Source organism: Penaeus vannamei, chromosome 9 (genome assembly GCF_042767895.1).
Source record: "Penaeus vannamei isolate JL-2024 chromosome 9, ASM4276789v1, whole genome shotgun sequence".
Taxonomy (NCBI): Eukaryota; Metazoa; Arthropoda; class Malacostraca; order Decapoda; family Penaeidae; genus Penaeus; species Penaeus vannamei.
In genome coordinates, this window is record NC_091557.1 from 28,530,490 (window position 1) to 28,547,989 (window position 17,500).

The window sequence follows — 17,500 nt, forward strand, 5'->3', positions numbered from 1 at the left end:
GCCTATCACATATAGTCGTACACTTTTACCGCGATGTCTGTATACATATATAAATGCATATATGAAACTTTAGGACATGTAACGGCAATGATACTCAACTGTATATATATATATTTTTTTAATGTGCAAGGTGTATGTGGCTCTGTTCCGGAATTTTATACCATACGTCCTTGTCCCTAATATATGAATAAATGCAGATTTTTTTCTCAAAAAGTGAATACTGCAGGAAGTTACGGTAAGGCTAATACACGGGATATTTGCTCGGCGTCTCCGTATAATCTCCGCTCAGAAATCTCACGACTACCGCACGCAGCCTTACTGGAAGCACTGAAATAAGATGTAACAGAACTCATTCAAGAACTAAGAACGACACAGAGAGGTCATTTGGTCTGCGGCAGTGGAGATTCAGGGTACGGTCTTCACACCTATTGTGCTAATATGTGTAGTTAAAAAATACAGTGTTTAGTACTGAGCACGACGATATCTCTAGCTGTGTATGATATCAATATTTATAATCTGCAGAGGGATCTGTGTTGACTGTTGACACATGTTTCGTGTAAACCAATTTTCTATTATCTATTGCCTTTTGTGGTTGAATGTGATGCCTCTGATGTAGCCATTTCAGGTGTGTTAAATCAAGGTGGAAGACCTGTTGCTTTCATTACAAGGTAGCGAGTTCCATTACACAGCGGTTGAGAAGGAAGCACTGTCGTAATGGAAGCAGTCCGGAAATGGAGTCACTTATTAGCTCGGCAGCACTTTATGCTGGTCACTGATCAATGCTTAGTTGCCTTTGTGCTTGATAACAGGGAGCGAACCAAAATAAAGAAGAGTAAGATTCAAGAATGGAGGATGGAATTAGTCTCATTCAGCTATAGTATTCAATATCGACCTGGTAAAGAAAATTTGGCCCCTGATTCTCTGACGACAGCATTTTGTTTTCGGCTTTTCAACTTCAACTCTTATGGACATCCACGACGGTTTGTGCCATCCTGAAGCATCCCGCTTACTGCATTTTGTTAGATCCAAGAATCTACCCTTTGCAACTGAAGACGTTAAGAAGACGTGCTGCATGCAAAGTTTGTGCTGAATTAAAGCCACAATTGTATTGCCCATCTGAAGGGACGCTTATCAAAGCCACTCTACCTTTAGAACGTCTAAGCATTGATTTTAAAGGACCGCTAGCGTCTTCAACTCGCAATGTATACATGCTCATCGTTGTGGATGAATATTCCAGGTATCCTTTTGCAATTCCTTGTCCGAACATGCACACGTCTACAGTCATCGCTTGCCTTGAACGGATATTTACCCTTACTGGAATGCCGTCATACATTCATTCAGACAGAGGTGGATCATTTATGTCTCAGGAGCTGAAATTGTATGTCTCTAGTAGAGGAATTGCAAACAGCAGAGCCACACCCTATCATCCATTGGTAATGGCCAGGTAGAGAGGCATAATGGGATTATCTGGAAGGCAATAATGCTTAGACTAAGATAAAGAAATCTGCCTGTATAACACTGAGAAGTTGCACTTTCTGATGCCTTACATTCTATAAGGTCATTATTGTCAACTGCTACAGACACTACACCTCATGAAAGGTTTTTCACATTTCAGCGACTTTCTACTCAGGGTAACATCCTACCTAATGGTTGTCTGCACCAGAACCAGTCTTGCTTCGCAGATTTGTAAGATCAGGAAAGCATGATTCGGTAGTTGACAAGATGGAATTAATTAATGGACATGATTTTCTATTACCTATCTGTTGAGTAATGTCATCTGTCAAGATATTTATCTTATTACCGCTAATTGTGAAACATTGACTAATGGTGTTTCTTAAGTGTGATGATAGATTAGTAAGTTAAGAAGATATATTGTTTTTGTTACATGTTGACACATAATATTTTGTATTAAACGGACAAAATCGTGGTGACTTTCATTACACCTATGTACAAAAACGAATACTTCCTTTATGACAAGTTTAATGCAGTAGTTTCACAAGAAGCATGACCATTGAATAACGATATATTATTCATGTTAATGATAAGACTAATAACCCTGAAAATGTTAATGAAAGGGAAGGAAATGGTAACCTTAGCTGAATAAATGGGTAAAGAAAAAAACAATAATTACAAATATTATATGCCCATAAAAAATATTATGTATGTGTAATTGCACATCTGTATATGCCAGAGAGAGTATGTGTATGTGTGACAGTACCAAAGTGTATGCATGCTTAGTAAAGTGGGTGTAAGGATATTGAGGTCAGTGTGAAAGTTTGAGAGAGAGAGAGAGAGAGAGAGAGAGAGAGAGAGAGAGAGAGAGAGAGAGAGAGAGAGAGAGAGAGAGAGAGAGAGAGAGAGAGAGAGAGAGAGAGAGAGAGAGAGAGAGAGAGAGAGAGAGAGAGAGAGAGAGAGAGAGAGAGAGAGAGAGAGAGAGAGAGAGAGAGAGAAAGAGAGAGAGCAGGTGCGTGTTTTCAGTCAACAAAATTGCAACTTTTCATAAGATTAGCCTTACGTAATGAGACCATTTATTGCCATGACCCCGTTGATAATATTAACAAACATAAAAATTCGCGCCAATTTCATATTTCGAGTCGCATGAGTTGTCTCGTGCTATTCATAGTTAGGGTGGAAACGCTTATCTTTGCACTCGCATGCATTTTCTTGGCATTATGACAAAACTAGTATTCGTGATATGGATAAGAAGAAACACTGATGTGAAATAACTGATCAAGGAATATTTAAAACATAAGAATCACTGAAATTTGAATTTCAGTTTTGAATGCCTGTAAGAGATATGAAAGAGAATCAAATAAATAGCATATCATAGTAATTACACAGAATTATAGTTGCACATGATTCTTATGGAGACGATCCGGATTTGCTGTTTCAGAGAAAGAAATAATGAAGTGTACAAGGTTGTGATGGGTAAAGGTTATGGTAAAACGAGAACCTCGTATCAGCAAGACTAATTTTATCTCTATGCGTGTCTTAAATAGGTGAGACATATGTAGTATACGGACATGTAGTACCCAGGGGGCCCCTCCTACCCAGAGGAGTGCCTGTACTACTCTACAGTCCCAGGGATATGACCTTGAGGGAGTCACGGCGGGAAATCTTTGCATGTTTCAGGATGTTCGATGAGTGATTAAAAGAAATTAAAATAACTAAAAATACTGTAAGAAGCCAGGAAGAAAAGGAGGGGATAGACTAACATAAGAAAAGTACCAGACGCAGGAGGAGGGTAAAATGAAAGGAGAATCGGTAGCAGAAGACCCAAGAAAGAAATAAGGTCAAGTGGGAGAACCACGAGGCTGCATATGACATGTGGTGTATGTATAAGTGCAATCTTGCAATCATACATAGATTTAATGAATACCATCACATAGGCTTTATACTTAACTTTTCCGTCGTTTTAGGATCCTTAGCTGGAGCTGCCGGCCACTTAGGAATAATCTTCATGTACATATATAAAGATGCCCGAGGATGAGGAAGGAAACGCCCCGTGGTAAAGGAGAACAACGAATGGTTATTTCTCGAGCAGTACAAAAGGGCCGCGGGAGGCCGTGACGTCACGCTCGTGACGCGTAAAAGATTTAACTTGAAATAAAACGAAAATAGAACAATAAGAATAAACATTAAAACACAACAGAAATATAGTACATGATATGGGAATAAAAAAGGACGTATAAAATCGTACATAAACACAATCACAACTGACAGTCGGCAAGCGCAGCTCAACCAAGGGGGATACTCACACATGCACGCAACCGCCCGCACACAGGTGCGCACCGTGAGAGTGCCACGCTACACATACATTATCTCAAAGTTGATGGGAGTTCATTTCCCAAATTTTGTTTGATTATCTCTCTCTCTCTCTCTCTCTCTCTCTCTCTCTCTCTCTCTCTCTCTCTCTCTCTCTCTCTCTCTCTATATATATATATATATATATATATATATATATATATATATATATATATATATATATTTCTCTCTTTCCCTCTTCCTTTCTCTCGTGTCAACGATATGTTCTACTGGATGGGTGTTGTTTCACACATTCCTCGCGCCTACGACACCTATGGAACTTTCTCCTCGAGCAAGTCCGGCAAATTCGCCCCTTTTGTCCCGACCGGATAAGGACACCCAAGTCTATGGTACGAGGCACCTCCGCCAGCAGGACAATGATTCGGTGGATATAAGAACGTCTCGCCGGGCAGAAGGCAGCAGAAGCGGACCAGAGAGCCAGCAGGAGCAGCCAGAACAAGTGGGGGTCACGCTCCGCCCTCCGCACTCGGGGCTCGGGGTCACTCTCGGGGGTCACACCTCTACCTCCCAATAAACCAGCAACCCAAGACCCCTTTCATTCACCACCACCTCCACGCCCCCAACTTCATACGCTGACATCTTGTGTATATATGTATATATAAATATATATACACATATATATACATATATATATATATATATATATATATATATATATATATATAATATAACATATATATAATATAACATATATATAATATATATATATATATATATTATATATATATATTATATATATAGATATAGATATATATAATATACATATAATTATATATATATATATATATATATATATATATATATATATAATCTATATATATAATCTATATATAATCTATATATATATATATATAATATATATATATATAATATATATATATATATATATATATATATATATATATATATACAACACACACATACATATGTGTGCGTGTATGTATGTATGTATGTATATGTACAAATATGTGTGTGTGTGTGTGTGTGTGTGTGTGTGTGTTTGTGTGTGTGTGTGTGTGTGTGTGCGTGTTTGTGTATGTATGTGTGTGTGCGTGTATGTATGTATGTATGTATGTATGTATATGAATAAATGTGTGTGTGTGTGTGTGTGTGTGTGTGTGTGTGTGTGTGTGTGTGTGTGTGTGTGTGTGTGTGTGTGTGTGTGTGTGTGTGTGTGTGTGTGTGTGTGGGTGGGTGTGTGTGTGCATACATACATACATATAGATATATATATCTATACGGGACACTGTTGTGATAGAGGTGCTTCGTGTGAGTATTCAGGTGGAAGCGGTAAAGAGGGTATGTTGGGAGGGTGTAAGAGGAAGGGGGTGTAGGGAATTTGAGGAGGAGGAGGAGGATGGATATTTGCAAATACTTCAAATGTAGGAGTAGGAACAGAGGGATTGGGTGGTGGATGAGAGAGCAGTGTATTCCCTTGGATCATCTTTAGGAAGTTTTGGATGTCTTCGAGGGTTTCTGAAGGGGAGCTGGGTTAAGAGGACTAAGAAACAAAGGTTCTCTTATGAGGAGGATAATAGGCGATAGATATCTAAGGAACAGAAGAAGTGGAAGGTGTGGGAGATAATGGAGTAGGGGAACGTGGAGTGGAACGTTTAGGTTGCCTGGTACAACAAATAAAGTGAGGAGGAGGGGTAGGTATTGGGGAAGTGGTAGAGACTGGAGTATCTGGATTTAAGATGGAAAACGGATTTGACTGGTGGATAGGGTGAGTAGACATAGGACGTTGGTTTAGGATATAGGGGAGAGATACTTGGGGAGATGCAGAAACATCTTGCGAAGATGTTGGGGGAGCAGAGCGAAGGACTGCTTCGGAATAAGTTGAGAGAGAAAAACCTCGTCGTCGTGCTTCCTGTCCGGCCTCACGTAGTTTAAATCTCAGGACTGCTACCTCACATTCAAACTTATAGGCAGGGCAGTTCCTATAAAATACGTTATTGCAGTCTCCACAATTGGCACATGTACGTGTCTGAGCAGGGCAATTTGAATGGCCATGACCAGGTTGGGCACATAGAGACCATCGGGCTGTGGAGCGACAATGTTTGGCTGGGTGGCGAAAATGCCAACATTTCTGACATTGACGAGGAAGGGGTCGCTATTGTCGGACATGATAAGACAATGGACATTATCAAGCCAGTTATCTCCCGTCTGCCAGCACTGTCATTGTCTCATAAGAATGTTATTTTTGGCTACAAAAAATCACGAAGACTGAAGCAAACATTCCCAGATATGGAGTAAACATATCTGCAGTGGACAACGAATCATTAAGTGCACCATTAGATCTATTTTATTACAAATGTAATTGGGGTCTCAAAATAATTAGCCATTTACTAAGGAGTGCTTCTTTTTTCGTGGAGTGAGCAAAATGGGTTTATTACTTCTGTAAGACAAACGTTGGGACAAGAGAATAAAGGAAATATATAAGGAACAAAGAAAAAAAGTATTATTAATATGAATAATAGTAATAAATAATAATACGTTCTTTTTACCCCAAACATACATCTTTATTTTTAAAACTGAATTAATTCATGTTATGTGTCCTTCAGTAAGCCAATGTAAGCACACTATGGATACAAACAGCTGCAAGGTAACCATATATTTTTGATGAAAAATACAAACAATCCTTTCCATAACAATGTATGCTAAACCAGGTTCTTTGTAATGATAGCTAATTGGTGTATGATAATTATCCGACTCATCAACAGCTAAGAGTCTCATGACCCACCCTAGTTTATACGCACAGCGTTAAAGTAAATACGTTATTATAATTCTTTTTTACTTCTTTCTGTCATCCAACTTGTACTTACTAGGGTGTTCCTTGTTCATATAGTTATCCTTACTATCGACTAGTACTTCCAAGTTTATTACCTTGTTGATTTTGAAGCTAATTTTCACGCGCACACACACGCGTGCACGTACGTTCATTCCTACACACACACACTCACACTCACACTCACACTTACACTTACACTTACACTTACACTTACACTTACACTTACACTTACACTTACACTTACACTTACACTTACACTTACACTTACACTTACACTCACACTCACACTCACACACACACACCTAGTTTAGACATCCCTTAGGTTTCAAAAACATCATTTTTTCTTTTAATCTATGCACTGCTTTGTCAGCTAATTGTTTAAAGTGTTCTGTAACTAATATGAACCTCTCAGTTGCTTCTGGAGTCCACCTTTCCCTTCTCTTCATCCCAGACATATCCATATGATTGAAGAGAGAGCATTAAATCAATTAATCAATTCTTTATGCTTCCTAATGTTCTTAAAATTGAAAACTAAGCCTAGCATCATATTAAAGTAAGAAAGTTCATACCTTAATTTTCTGTACACATTTCGCCAGGAATACTGTTTCAGATATGATTTCTTCAGAATCTCGTGTTAATGGACTGTCTCTTAAACTTTCTATTAATTCTTGTGATGTGCTTGGTCTGCAATGCAGTGATGGTTCTGTCCTCTGCTGCTGATATGAAGGTCCTGATCTCTGGATTTCTGGGCGTGTGGGAAAGGGTTTAAAAATCTATAGGGTGGAAGCTGAGGCGTGTCTTGTCTTTTTATTGGTGAAAAAATCTGTGGTACTTTGAAACATTTCTGTGCAATGTTCCTCTTCACACACAACTGTTATATGTTGTGTAGGGTAGCGTTTGGAGTGAATCATGCACTCATTCCTGTAAAAAAAATGTCTAAAATATAATACAAATATTCAACTCACCCTTCATATCCCTATATAAATAATATAGAAGGCAGTACTACAGATATTACATATAGAATTGTGGTCCAGTATAAAATTTACTTTATCCTGGATTTGCATTCAGACACTGCGTTGTTAAAAGATTTTTCTGACAAATTATGTTAATTTTTTCAAAGACTGGAGAAGAGATGATTGTTATTGAAAGTTGTAGTAAGTCACTCAAGATGCAGTTTGATCTTCATATAACAATTACTAAGCCCCAGTATGCCTACTGATAAGGCAAACATGTTTATTTATGAAATATTAAATTTTTTTCATGATGCCAATGTTATATTTATTGTAGTAAAATGGTAAACAAAACTAATATAACAACTGTAAAACCTATCTGTTTTACAACACTCACCAGTTAATATCTATTGCGCTGTTGCATCAGTTCCCTTATTAGTAGGCCTACTGATAAGGGAAACATGTTTAAGAAATATTATGTTTTCCTTGATGACAAGGTAATATTTGTAGTAGTAAAATGGGTAACAAAACCGCCGTAACAACTCTAAAACCTATCTATTTTACAATGACACTGAAGTACAAAAATGACATTCACCAATCAATATCCATGTTCACGAGGTCCATAGGAGAGTATACTTGCAAATTTTGTAGTAAAGTAGTTTTAAAAAAACTCAGCACGTAATTCTTATTTAAAACATTGGTTAATAATTGATTTAAGATGTCAACTTTTGTGACCTTGACCATATATTATTTTGTTTCACAAACCTGGAAATACGAGTTCCTTGCCTGCAGCCTCTGAACTTCAAAGATTCCTTGTGGGACTTCTTTGGTTTTTATATTCATTAGTGTGAGTTATTTCCTTTATCAGAACATTTGATCCGTTATGTCAATATATAGTTTCAGAATAAAAATTTAGTATGAAAATTCTAAGACAATCGGCGTTATTGCCAAAAATACCTCTAAATGGCAATTGATGGCACCTGTGAAGTTCATGACGGACTTATGACGTACAGTACATGATTGGTGGGATTAACTTTTCTCTTCCGCGCATGAGTAGGATTAAAAAATGAGCTCAAAAGTAAAGCCTGGTCCGGAGGTGCGTTAAAAATTGATCCTGGATGTTGCACTAGATTTGAATTAAACTTTAATACTGGATTAACTTTTATGGAACGTCTGTACAGAAGACGTCCATGAAAACAAAAACCTCGTATACCTTGAAACCAGCATTTGAAAAAATACTATTATGTAATTATTTTGTCCATCTGCTTATCCTCCTCCTCATCATCATGACTGTCATTATTGTTACCATTACCATAATCATGATCATAATCTCAATCCCATAATCATAATCGTAATGTTTATCATAATCATAATCATTATTGTTATCATTATCATTATCATAATTATAATCATACTCATACTCATAATCATAATTATTATCAAGAAAATAATTAAGATAATGATAATGATGATGATGATAATAATGTTAATAATCAAAATCATTATTATTATTATTATTATTATCATAATGATAGTGATAACAATAATAACAATGATAATGATAATGATAAATATAATAACAGTTTTGATGATGATGATGTAGAAGATAATTTTAAAAAGAATTAAAGGTAAAAGTGAAATAAAGTTATAAAATCCTTTCAAATAAATAATAATAATCACTTATCACATATGACTTAACAAAGAAAGGTTTCAAAAAAAATAAATATACTGCCATGAAATATATTTCAGTCTTCTCAACAATGCATTGACAATCAACGATGAAAAAGATAAACTATGAACAAAATTACATGGTATGATTTATTTTATATTTACTGCTTTGCTTTGTCAAATAAATAGTGTTTTATGATGTATGAACTGTACAACTAGTCATTAACATGTGTACTCAAAATGCTGCAAAACATATATATTCTCTTTTTATTCAAAGCACCACTACAGAACCAAACCATATGTAAAAAATATTTACATTTCTGCAACCATTGTTGAAAAAAATGCTGAACATATTCAACACTGATTAACAAAACAAGGCTTAACAATACAATTTACCAAATTTCACTTCATTCTAAAATATTTTCAATGGATTCTGAAATATTGCATCTGGAAACGAATGATTTCTGAGCCCATTCTATTTGATATAAGACTCGAAAGTATTTTCCTTAAATTCCCAAACCCTTTATTCATCATTATGAGTATTTGATTTCTTAAATGTTACAGCAATCTCCTTGACTTTGGGTGTCAGGCTCTCCAACTGAAGCTTGATATCTCCCAAGGTGTTCTCATCATCTTTGGCGACCAGCGACTTTATCACCAAATCTGCAAAGGCAAAATGATCAGCAATACATAACAGAACGAAATGACTCTACCACAGTAACAGAGTAGAGACAATATGGCTGTGATGTCTTGAGGAAGACTAAACTTAAACCATAGAGCAATCTCATTGAATAGTACATATCATAAATGGTTCCCTATTGCATCACTGACTTGAACTTTAAACAATCTTATTTACAATGAACAGAGAAATTATAAAGCATTAAAGTAAGTAAGGAAAAAAATAAAAATAAAAATAACAGTTTCTATTACTCCTCTTTCTCTCCCTCCTTACCTTGGTAATCCTGCAGGATAGCATACTGATCTGCTGGTAGGCTACTCTTTACATATGATAAGATATGAGGCACAAATTTCCCTGAGGCATGTAGCATATTCCCTGTGACAGATTGGAAAAGCAACAGACATGCCAAGTGCAGCGTCAGAGGTGCATCAAGTGACCCATCCAGCTGGTCCAACAGAGCACACCGGTGGTTTTGTAACACTTGCCTGGAAAGAGGTAGGGAAAAAGTAATGACCTGATAATTTTTTTTTTTTTTTTTTTTTTTTTTTTAATCAGTTTCCTTATTCTATCCTTGGATAATGAAAACATATATATTACTACTAACACTTATATACAGAAATCATGATAATGATAAGATCAAAATAATAATAATGAAGGATATAATCATAATAATAATAATGTAGGAGATAACCACTGTAATAATAAAAATAAGGAAGGAGATAATCATAATCATAATAATAATAATATTATAACTATCATGATTATTATCTTTAATACTACTACTACTACTATTTCTATTACTATTATCATTATCAATATTATCATGATGATTGTAATAATAATAATAATAATAATAATAATAATAATAATAATAGTAATAATAATAGTAATAGTAATAATAGTAGTAATAATAGTAGTAATAATAATAGTAATAATAATAGTAATAATAATAGTAATAATAATAGTAATAATAATAATAATAATAATAATAATAATAATAATAGTAATAATAATAATAATAATAATAATAATAATAATAATAATAATAATAATAATAATGATAATGATAATGATAATGATAATGATAATGATAATGATAATGATAATGATAATGATAATAATAATAATAATAATAATAATAATAATAATAATAATAATAATAATAATAATAAAAATAATAATAATAATAATAATAATAATAATAATAATAATGGTCAAAACAATACAGTTAACAATGTAGCACATGAAGGGTATGTTTTGAAATTTCATACAAAATGTAAAATAAAGAAAAAAAATGTTTGATATTAGACTATATGGCTTTGTTATGGTGATTAATAATTCTGAAAGTATTTTAACTTGGCTTAAACACAAAATTAACTGTCCCTATTCACAAAAAGTAAATATAATACATCATAACTATTTTAAAACTATCAAAAATTATAAAATAATTAACATACAACAGATATAGAAGTACACACATACTTGTCGCTCTTATCCTACACTAATTAAGCTTACACTATATTATATGTTGATATACTAGCATTAACATAATGACAAAGTGTAATGGCAGACATCCCTGAAATTCCTAAATATCAATACTCCCCACTCAAAAGAAAAAGACAGACACCAATGTACATCATGAATTTCGAGTGCTACTGGCTCAATATTCCTATAGGCCAGAGCAGAATATTGAAAGATAAATACTCCTATGACCAACAACCCTTCCACAGTAGTATTCTAGTTTGACACAGTAGGGCATCTGGACTAAGGACAGACCTTAGGATACCAAGGATGCCAGGGACACACATCCCTAAATCATTAGTACCATACTCTTTTTTTTATTCTTTTCTTTCCTCTTATCTCTTTCATTTATTAATTCAATTACACTCTTACCCTTTTTCTGCATACCAGGCATATGAATTATAGGTATCCTTAGCTTCCCATAAGTTCAGGATCAATTTAATTTTACAGTTCAAATTGTTGTGATTTATCTCTAGGGTAATTTCCATCTAAACTCCTATCCACACGTTTATAATATCGTTCAATGATACAAAAGAAAAGTTTTTAGGAAAAATCAGAATGGGACTGGTCATCACCTTTAAAATTTGTAAATTCCATATTTTGATTTCTTGTTTTCATACACTTAATTATATAATCCAAACAAACTCATGTATGTTAAGAACCAACAGTAAGAGTAATGCAAGATTATATTTTGTTCCCCTTTTCATGAGATTCTTTCCCCTTGTCTTAAATTATAGAGAAAAACAAAGTCCTACACAAAGGATAACACAAACATCTTGTGCAAGATTACCGATCCTTTTTGTTGTCCTTCTTCTTGAGCATAAGACCAGCGGAAGCAATGGCTTCATCAGCTGCATCCATGAACTCATCAATGTCTGAAGCTGCTAGTGTCTTGTGGGCTGTCATCATCACCTCCTTCGTGTCATCTGGCAAGTTTTTGATGACACTCTGCCTAATCTGTAATAGGTTTGGATCAGATATTCAGTTGTTAAATTCATGTTCACTGACGAATCTGCTACAACCTGTATACCAGACATCCAGTGATCGTTGATAAATCATTGCTGTTTTTCTTTTCAACACCAGAGTTTCATGCCAGGTTATAATGGTTATGCTCATAATATTAAGGTTAAGTCAAATTCTACAGTTTGTGGTAAGTGACATATGAAGTATTACATATAATTTGTTCTTAAATAAGCTAGCCTTCTCATAACAAGCAAATGAAATTGTTCCTTCCATTTCCCTTCTCTCATTTTGTTATATCCATCTGTATCTCTCTATTTCTTCCTCTTCTATGGTACTTCTGTATTGATGGTCACTTGAAAGGTATTTAGTGATGAATAATTTAAGGCTTTTGCATGAAATATTAAAATTATCATTAAACAATGGCTATGTGTTGTTTGTTAATATTTTTTCCATTCTCTATTCATCCTCTAGCATCTTAGCAACTGCAATATCTTATAAAATAAAGATTAAAAAAAAAAAAGTTTAGGCCTACCTCTGGTGTGATATCCTTATCTTTTGAAATGTCCAGATGGCTTTCATCTGCTAAGTAGATAAGCAACTCATTGATGATTTCAGAACACTGAGTTTTCAACAGATGTTTTTTCAACTGTATCTGTTTATCTTCATCAAAGACCTAAAAGATAAAAGAGGAAAGATATTGCATAAATTCATTGACAAAATGAATACAATATATCATATACTGTCACAATTACCTGAATTCAAATATCATACAAATCCCAATGTAAACAGACCTTTAGACTCTTTTCTGCCAGACGTATAGTTGTAAGTAAAGCAGACACTTTCTCCACAAGCTGTTGGTGCGTTTTCTTGCGAGCATCACTTCCTGCAGAGACTGTTGCCAAGAATGCTGTTTGTGCCACATCCTGGAACTGGCGAGTCAGTCCTGGATTGAGTTCTGATGCCAGAGCCTCCACTAACTCTTCTGGACAATCAACCAATTCTGGGAAGTTGGATATTTCTGTCTGCAAGTCCTCAAGTGAAAGGAATTCTACATGGGGGAATTTTCCACTGCCAGATGACTGTGGAGGAGGCGTGTCATCCTCAGAGTCTGAGTCCCTGGATGCACCTTTCCTGCCTTTGTGCTTGTTTTTTACCGCCTTTGTCTTTGTCTCTCGGCCTTGTGTGCCTCCCCCAGACTTTCCACCTGTTGCTTTCTTTCTGCGTTCATCTTTTTTATTTTTGCCACTTTCATCCTTTGTCTTTCCTGTGTTAATCTAGAAAAAAATTTGATGATAAAAAAAAAAAAAAAAATTAACACTATAATCTTGTCACCAAACTAGAACAAAAAATCAGATGATGTTAAAGTTCCTTGTATAATAAGCAAGCAGCTGAACTAACCTGTACTTTAAACACTCCTTGTTCAATAGCCTCCTTTGCCCTTGCTGGCATCAGCTGCTGTAGTTCATTGGCGAGTTTCGTTACCATTTGTTCACTTACAACAATGGTATCACACAGAACTCTTGAAGATGTTTTTGACTTGGTGTCTTGACGCTTCTTGAGGGCAATTTCCACTAGTTGGTTGCCCTCCTCAGGTGAGAACATAGATGGAAGGATGGGCTACAAAAACATTACCAAGATATGAACAGAAATACAAATACAGTAATCAGGTCATCTGTATGTAATAAATATTACCATAATAAGAAAGCCTACACTGAAATAATAAAAAAGAAGTGTTAATACTTGTAATGATTGCAGTAATTTCTAGTATCACTATCTCATTGTGGCAAACAACTAAACATCCACATTAATTAATATACCAAATATCTTCCCATTCATATAAGATAATACTGCAAATATCTAAACATTCATATTCATAATCAATAGGAAAATCAATGTACATCAAAATGGCACACATGACAGCATCACAGCATTACTATGTATCCACTGTTATAAATAAGGATAATCATTTATGGCATATGTCAAAACTGCTTACTGTTACTATATTCACTAAATAACTAAATCAAAGGAAGTATTTTATGCTCCTTTGAATTCTGAGTTAATAGGTCACTACTAATATTCTATTAAACATAACAACGCATTTCAAATGCTTCAAACAATGTAATATTTGCCTATTACAAATATCCAACATCTGCACTTGAGATTAAAGTATCACTGTAGACTACTGCTTTTTAAGTTTGAGAACAATGTGTATATAAATCAGTGTACATTACTTACATAAACATCTACCCATTTTCCAGATATAACAGCATCACTGATAGCACCTTCTATCTGGTCAATGAGCACTGGCCCAACACATACATTTCCCACGAAGGTCATTTCCACATCCTTCAAGTGCCGTCGAACAAAGGCCTCAGGATTCTCAATGCCTATACGTCGAAGCCCATCCAACTCTTTAGGGAAAAAAAATATCAATCTTTAGACCTTAAATTTTTTATAAAAGTTTTGGAAAGTATTTAGAGGAAATCAATGGCCCCTAAACTAATAACAGTGGCATTCATATTATTTTTGAAGGTAAATTTTAGAAAAAAACAAAACATTTCATCTTATGGTGCATTCAATCTGGATATATAGGAGGTCCTGCCCTGTAATTATACTGCTGGCAGGTCTGTATAATGATTGATAATTAAGATATTTGATTCAGTTTCAGTAAGAGCATCTGATTCTTAAATTACATTTTACATTAAACAACAGATTGAAACAATACCAGTGGTGAGTGGTGACAAGACTCTGTGCCTCCCCTTTGCAAAGTTATTTTGTGTAAACCTTTTTTTATCCTTCTCATCATTTTAAAATGTCCAGATTAGTCTTTTGATTTGTTTTATCCAGGTGGTAATATCTTATTTTCCTTACATAGACTCCATATCATTACTCTATGTAGTAAATAGTTAATTAAGGAACATTTGGTTATTTGTCATATATCTTATTTTTTCATAATTTTCAATTTTCCGTAATACAACCAACGCCACCAATCACAGTGGCTTGAAATACAATGTGCAACATGGAAATGGTGTCCTCCTTGGAGCTGGTGCTCTTCCACACCTTGCATTCCACATTCATTTATCAATGTGAACAATGCTTAAGCCCCCTTCTAAATGCCAAGTGAGTCAAATCACACTCCAAGAGGTTTGTGCACTTGCAGTGTGTCTTTTCCGTCTCCTTGGCCTTCACTCATGATGCTAAGTTCCCATCACCCAGCCCTCAGTCATATTGTCCAATGACAGCATGTTCAAATTACCTGGCCCTCAACCCAGATTTTTTCATGATGGGTCCATAACGTCTTCTGGATCGTAGGGGTTGATTTTTGTTAGATTTCTTTTTTTTGCTTAAATATGGTTAGCAGGGCTAGTTGGCAGGGTTACATCACATTTGATCATTAATCTTAAAATTAGTCTCATAACATCTTATCTTCTTATCAAGCCTACATTTTCATTTATTAAAATTACACTTCTCATAAACTATTAATATGCTACTGACATATGGGAAGTATGTAAATGTCATGGGATTACAGGAATCGTTTCATATAGTATGTACATCCTTGGTTGCCTTAAGACATGCACACTATACACTTGTTCACTTGTTTGGGCCATTACTACTAAGAGCAGGATGATACAGTTGAGTGTCTAGTTCCTCAATTTCAGTAAAAGCATTAAGTGCAAAGGCTCTAGTGATCACTTGACACTGCCCCACTATTGGTGGCTTACAGTAGTATAAATCTGGACAGAATGTATCTAATATCAATGCATGGAAAAAGCTCCATTTTGTAAGACACGATCAGTGTCATCTAAATATTTAATAATTCTAAAAGCTAGTAACACAGTGTTTAGTAACACCAAATACTGATCTCTTCGGCAAAGTAAAGGTACACAAATCATCTACTCTTAACTTACCAAGATACCCATTTTGCTTCCAGAAATTATCTACCCATTCCTTTTGGGTGCGAGAATAAATGTGGGGTATATACATGGACATGTGAAGCTGCCGGTTGCCCGTCAAGATCCCAAGCACTCGTCCTGTGGCTATCAATTTTTCTGCAACATCTGCAAGTTAAAAAACTATTAGCATGGCTTGTATTATATCACCCCCTCCTCCCAAAAAAGAAGCAGAAATCACAAGAGCTCTAAATATGTAGCTTAAGACTTTAAAAACTGCTAAGTAAACCTTTGCTAACTACAATTTTGAAATTAACCATATTATACATATCATAGGATTTTTTCCCCCTTCTTTTTAATTATTTGTGGAGTATTAATATCTATTCTACCTTTAAGTCTTTACCCAATTGAGATCTCAAAACTTTATTCTATTAATCCTGGAAGAATAACTGGGACAAAAATATGAATTTGTCCTTTTTTCTTAAGTAGGGTACCCAGCAGTAACTGGTCAAGGTGCAATTCATACCCATGACAGTGGGAGTGGCAACCAAGTTACTGTCAAACCTTGTTTCTATGTTTTTGCTTTAGCTATTGAAAGTTTTTCTGAGTGTATGAAGCTCACACTTTGCTCTGTAACTTGGATGGTGGCTCAGTTCCTACAGGTGTTCTTGAGTTTATAAAGGAAAGTTTATACCTAGAGAATGTCAAAAAGCAATTCAGCTAAAATTCTTCAGAACTAGCATTTCTGGTTAATTTGGGGCTGTGAAGTTAAAAAGAACAAAAGGACATTTTAGATGAAATACTGCTAAACAATATGGTACAAATTCTCTTACTACTGTGGAGTTTCTTTTAATGTTGCTTAATTGATATATAATCTCTTACAAAGATATTTTTGTGTTTCAAGCTTTCTAAAGGGTCCTACATGAAACCTAAATGATTTGGAATATTAAGATATATATAAAGAGTGGCTGGAAAGTGAGCACCAAATAAGCTAATGGAACCCAACCAAACCCATTTCCCAGAATCATGATTTTCAAGGTAAAGGCGTACTGTCGACATAATTGGAACACGAAGAGACTTACTGAAGAATAGTCTCTCTTGGAGGCCATGCTGATTAATGATGTTAGAAACCTTTGTTGGCCTGGTAATGGCAGACAGCACACCACGTACATGAGCTTGGTGGCGAACCATGAAGGCATCGTTGAAGAACAAA

The 17,500-nt window shown here is 35.0% G+C and overlaps 1 protein-coding gene across 1 annotated transcript in view; it reads right to left on the bottom strand.

The window, feature by feature from the left end:
• Nucleotides 1-9,292: 9,292 nt before the first annotated feature.
• The window catches only part of Ufl1 (UFM1 specific ligase 1), a 15,581-nt gene continuing 7,373 nt past the window's right edge, over nucleotides 9,293-17,500 (bottom strand). Inside the window, exons 4-12 of the mRNA XM_027371697.2 lie at nucleotides 17,370-17,500; nucleotides 16,306-16,455; nucleotides 14,633-14,808; nucleotides 13,796-14,014; nucleotides 13,189-13,671; nucleotides 12,930-13,070; nucleotides 12,225-12,391; nucleotides 10,187-10,398; nucleotides 9,293-9,897 (exon numbers count right to left, since the gene is read on the bottom strand). The exon at nucleotides 17,370-17,500 is cut by the window's right edge and continues 59 nt beyond it. Of these exons, the coding sequence (XP_027227498.1) occupies nucleotides 9,758-9,897; nucleotides 10,187-10,398; nucleotides 12,225-12,391; nucleotides 12,930-13,070; nucleotides 13,189-13,671; nucleotides 13,796-14,014; nucleotides 14,633-14,808; nucleotides 16,306-16,455; nucleotides 17,370-17,500 (1,819 nt within the window). The 3' untranslated portion in view covers nucleotides 9,293-9,757. The remainder of the gene's footprint in view (nucleotides 9,898-10,186; nucleotides 10,399-12,224; nucleotides 12,392-12,929; nucleotides 13,071-13,188; nucleotides 13,672-13,795; nucleotides 14,015-14,632; nucleotides 14,809-16,305; nucleotides 16,456-17,369) is intronic.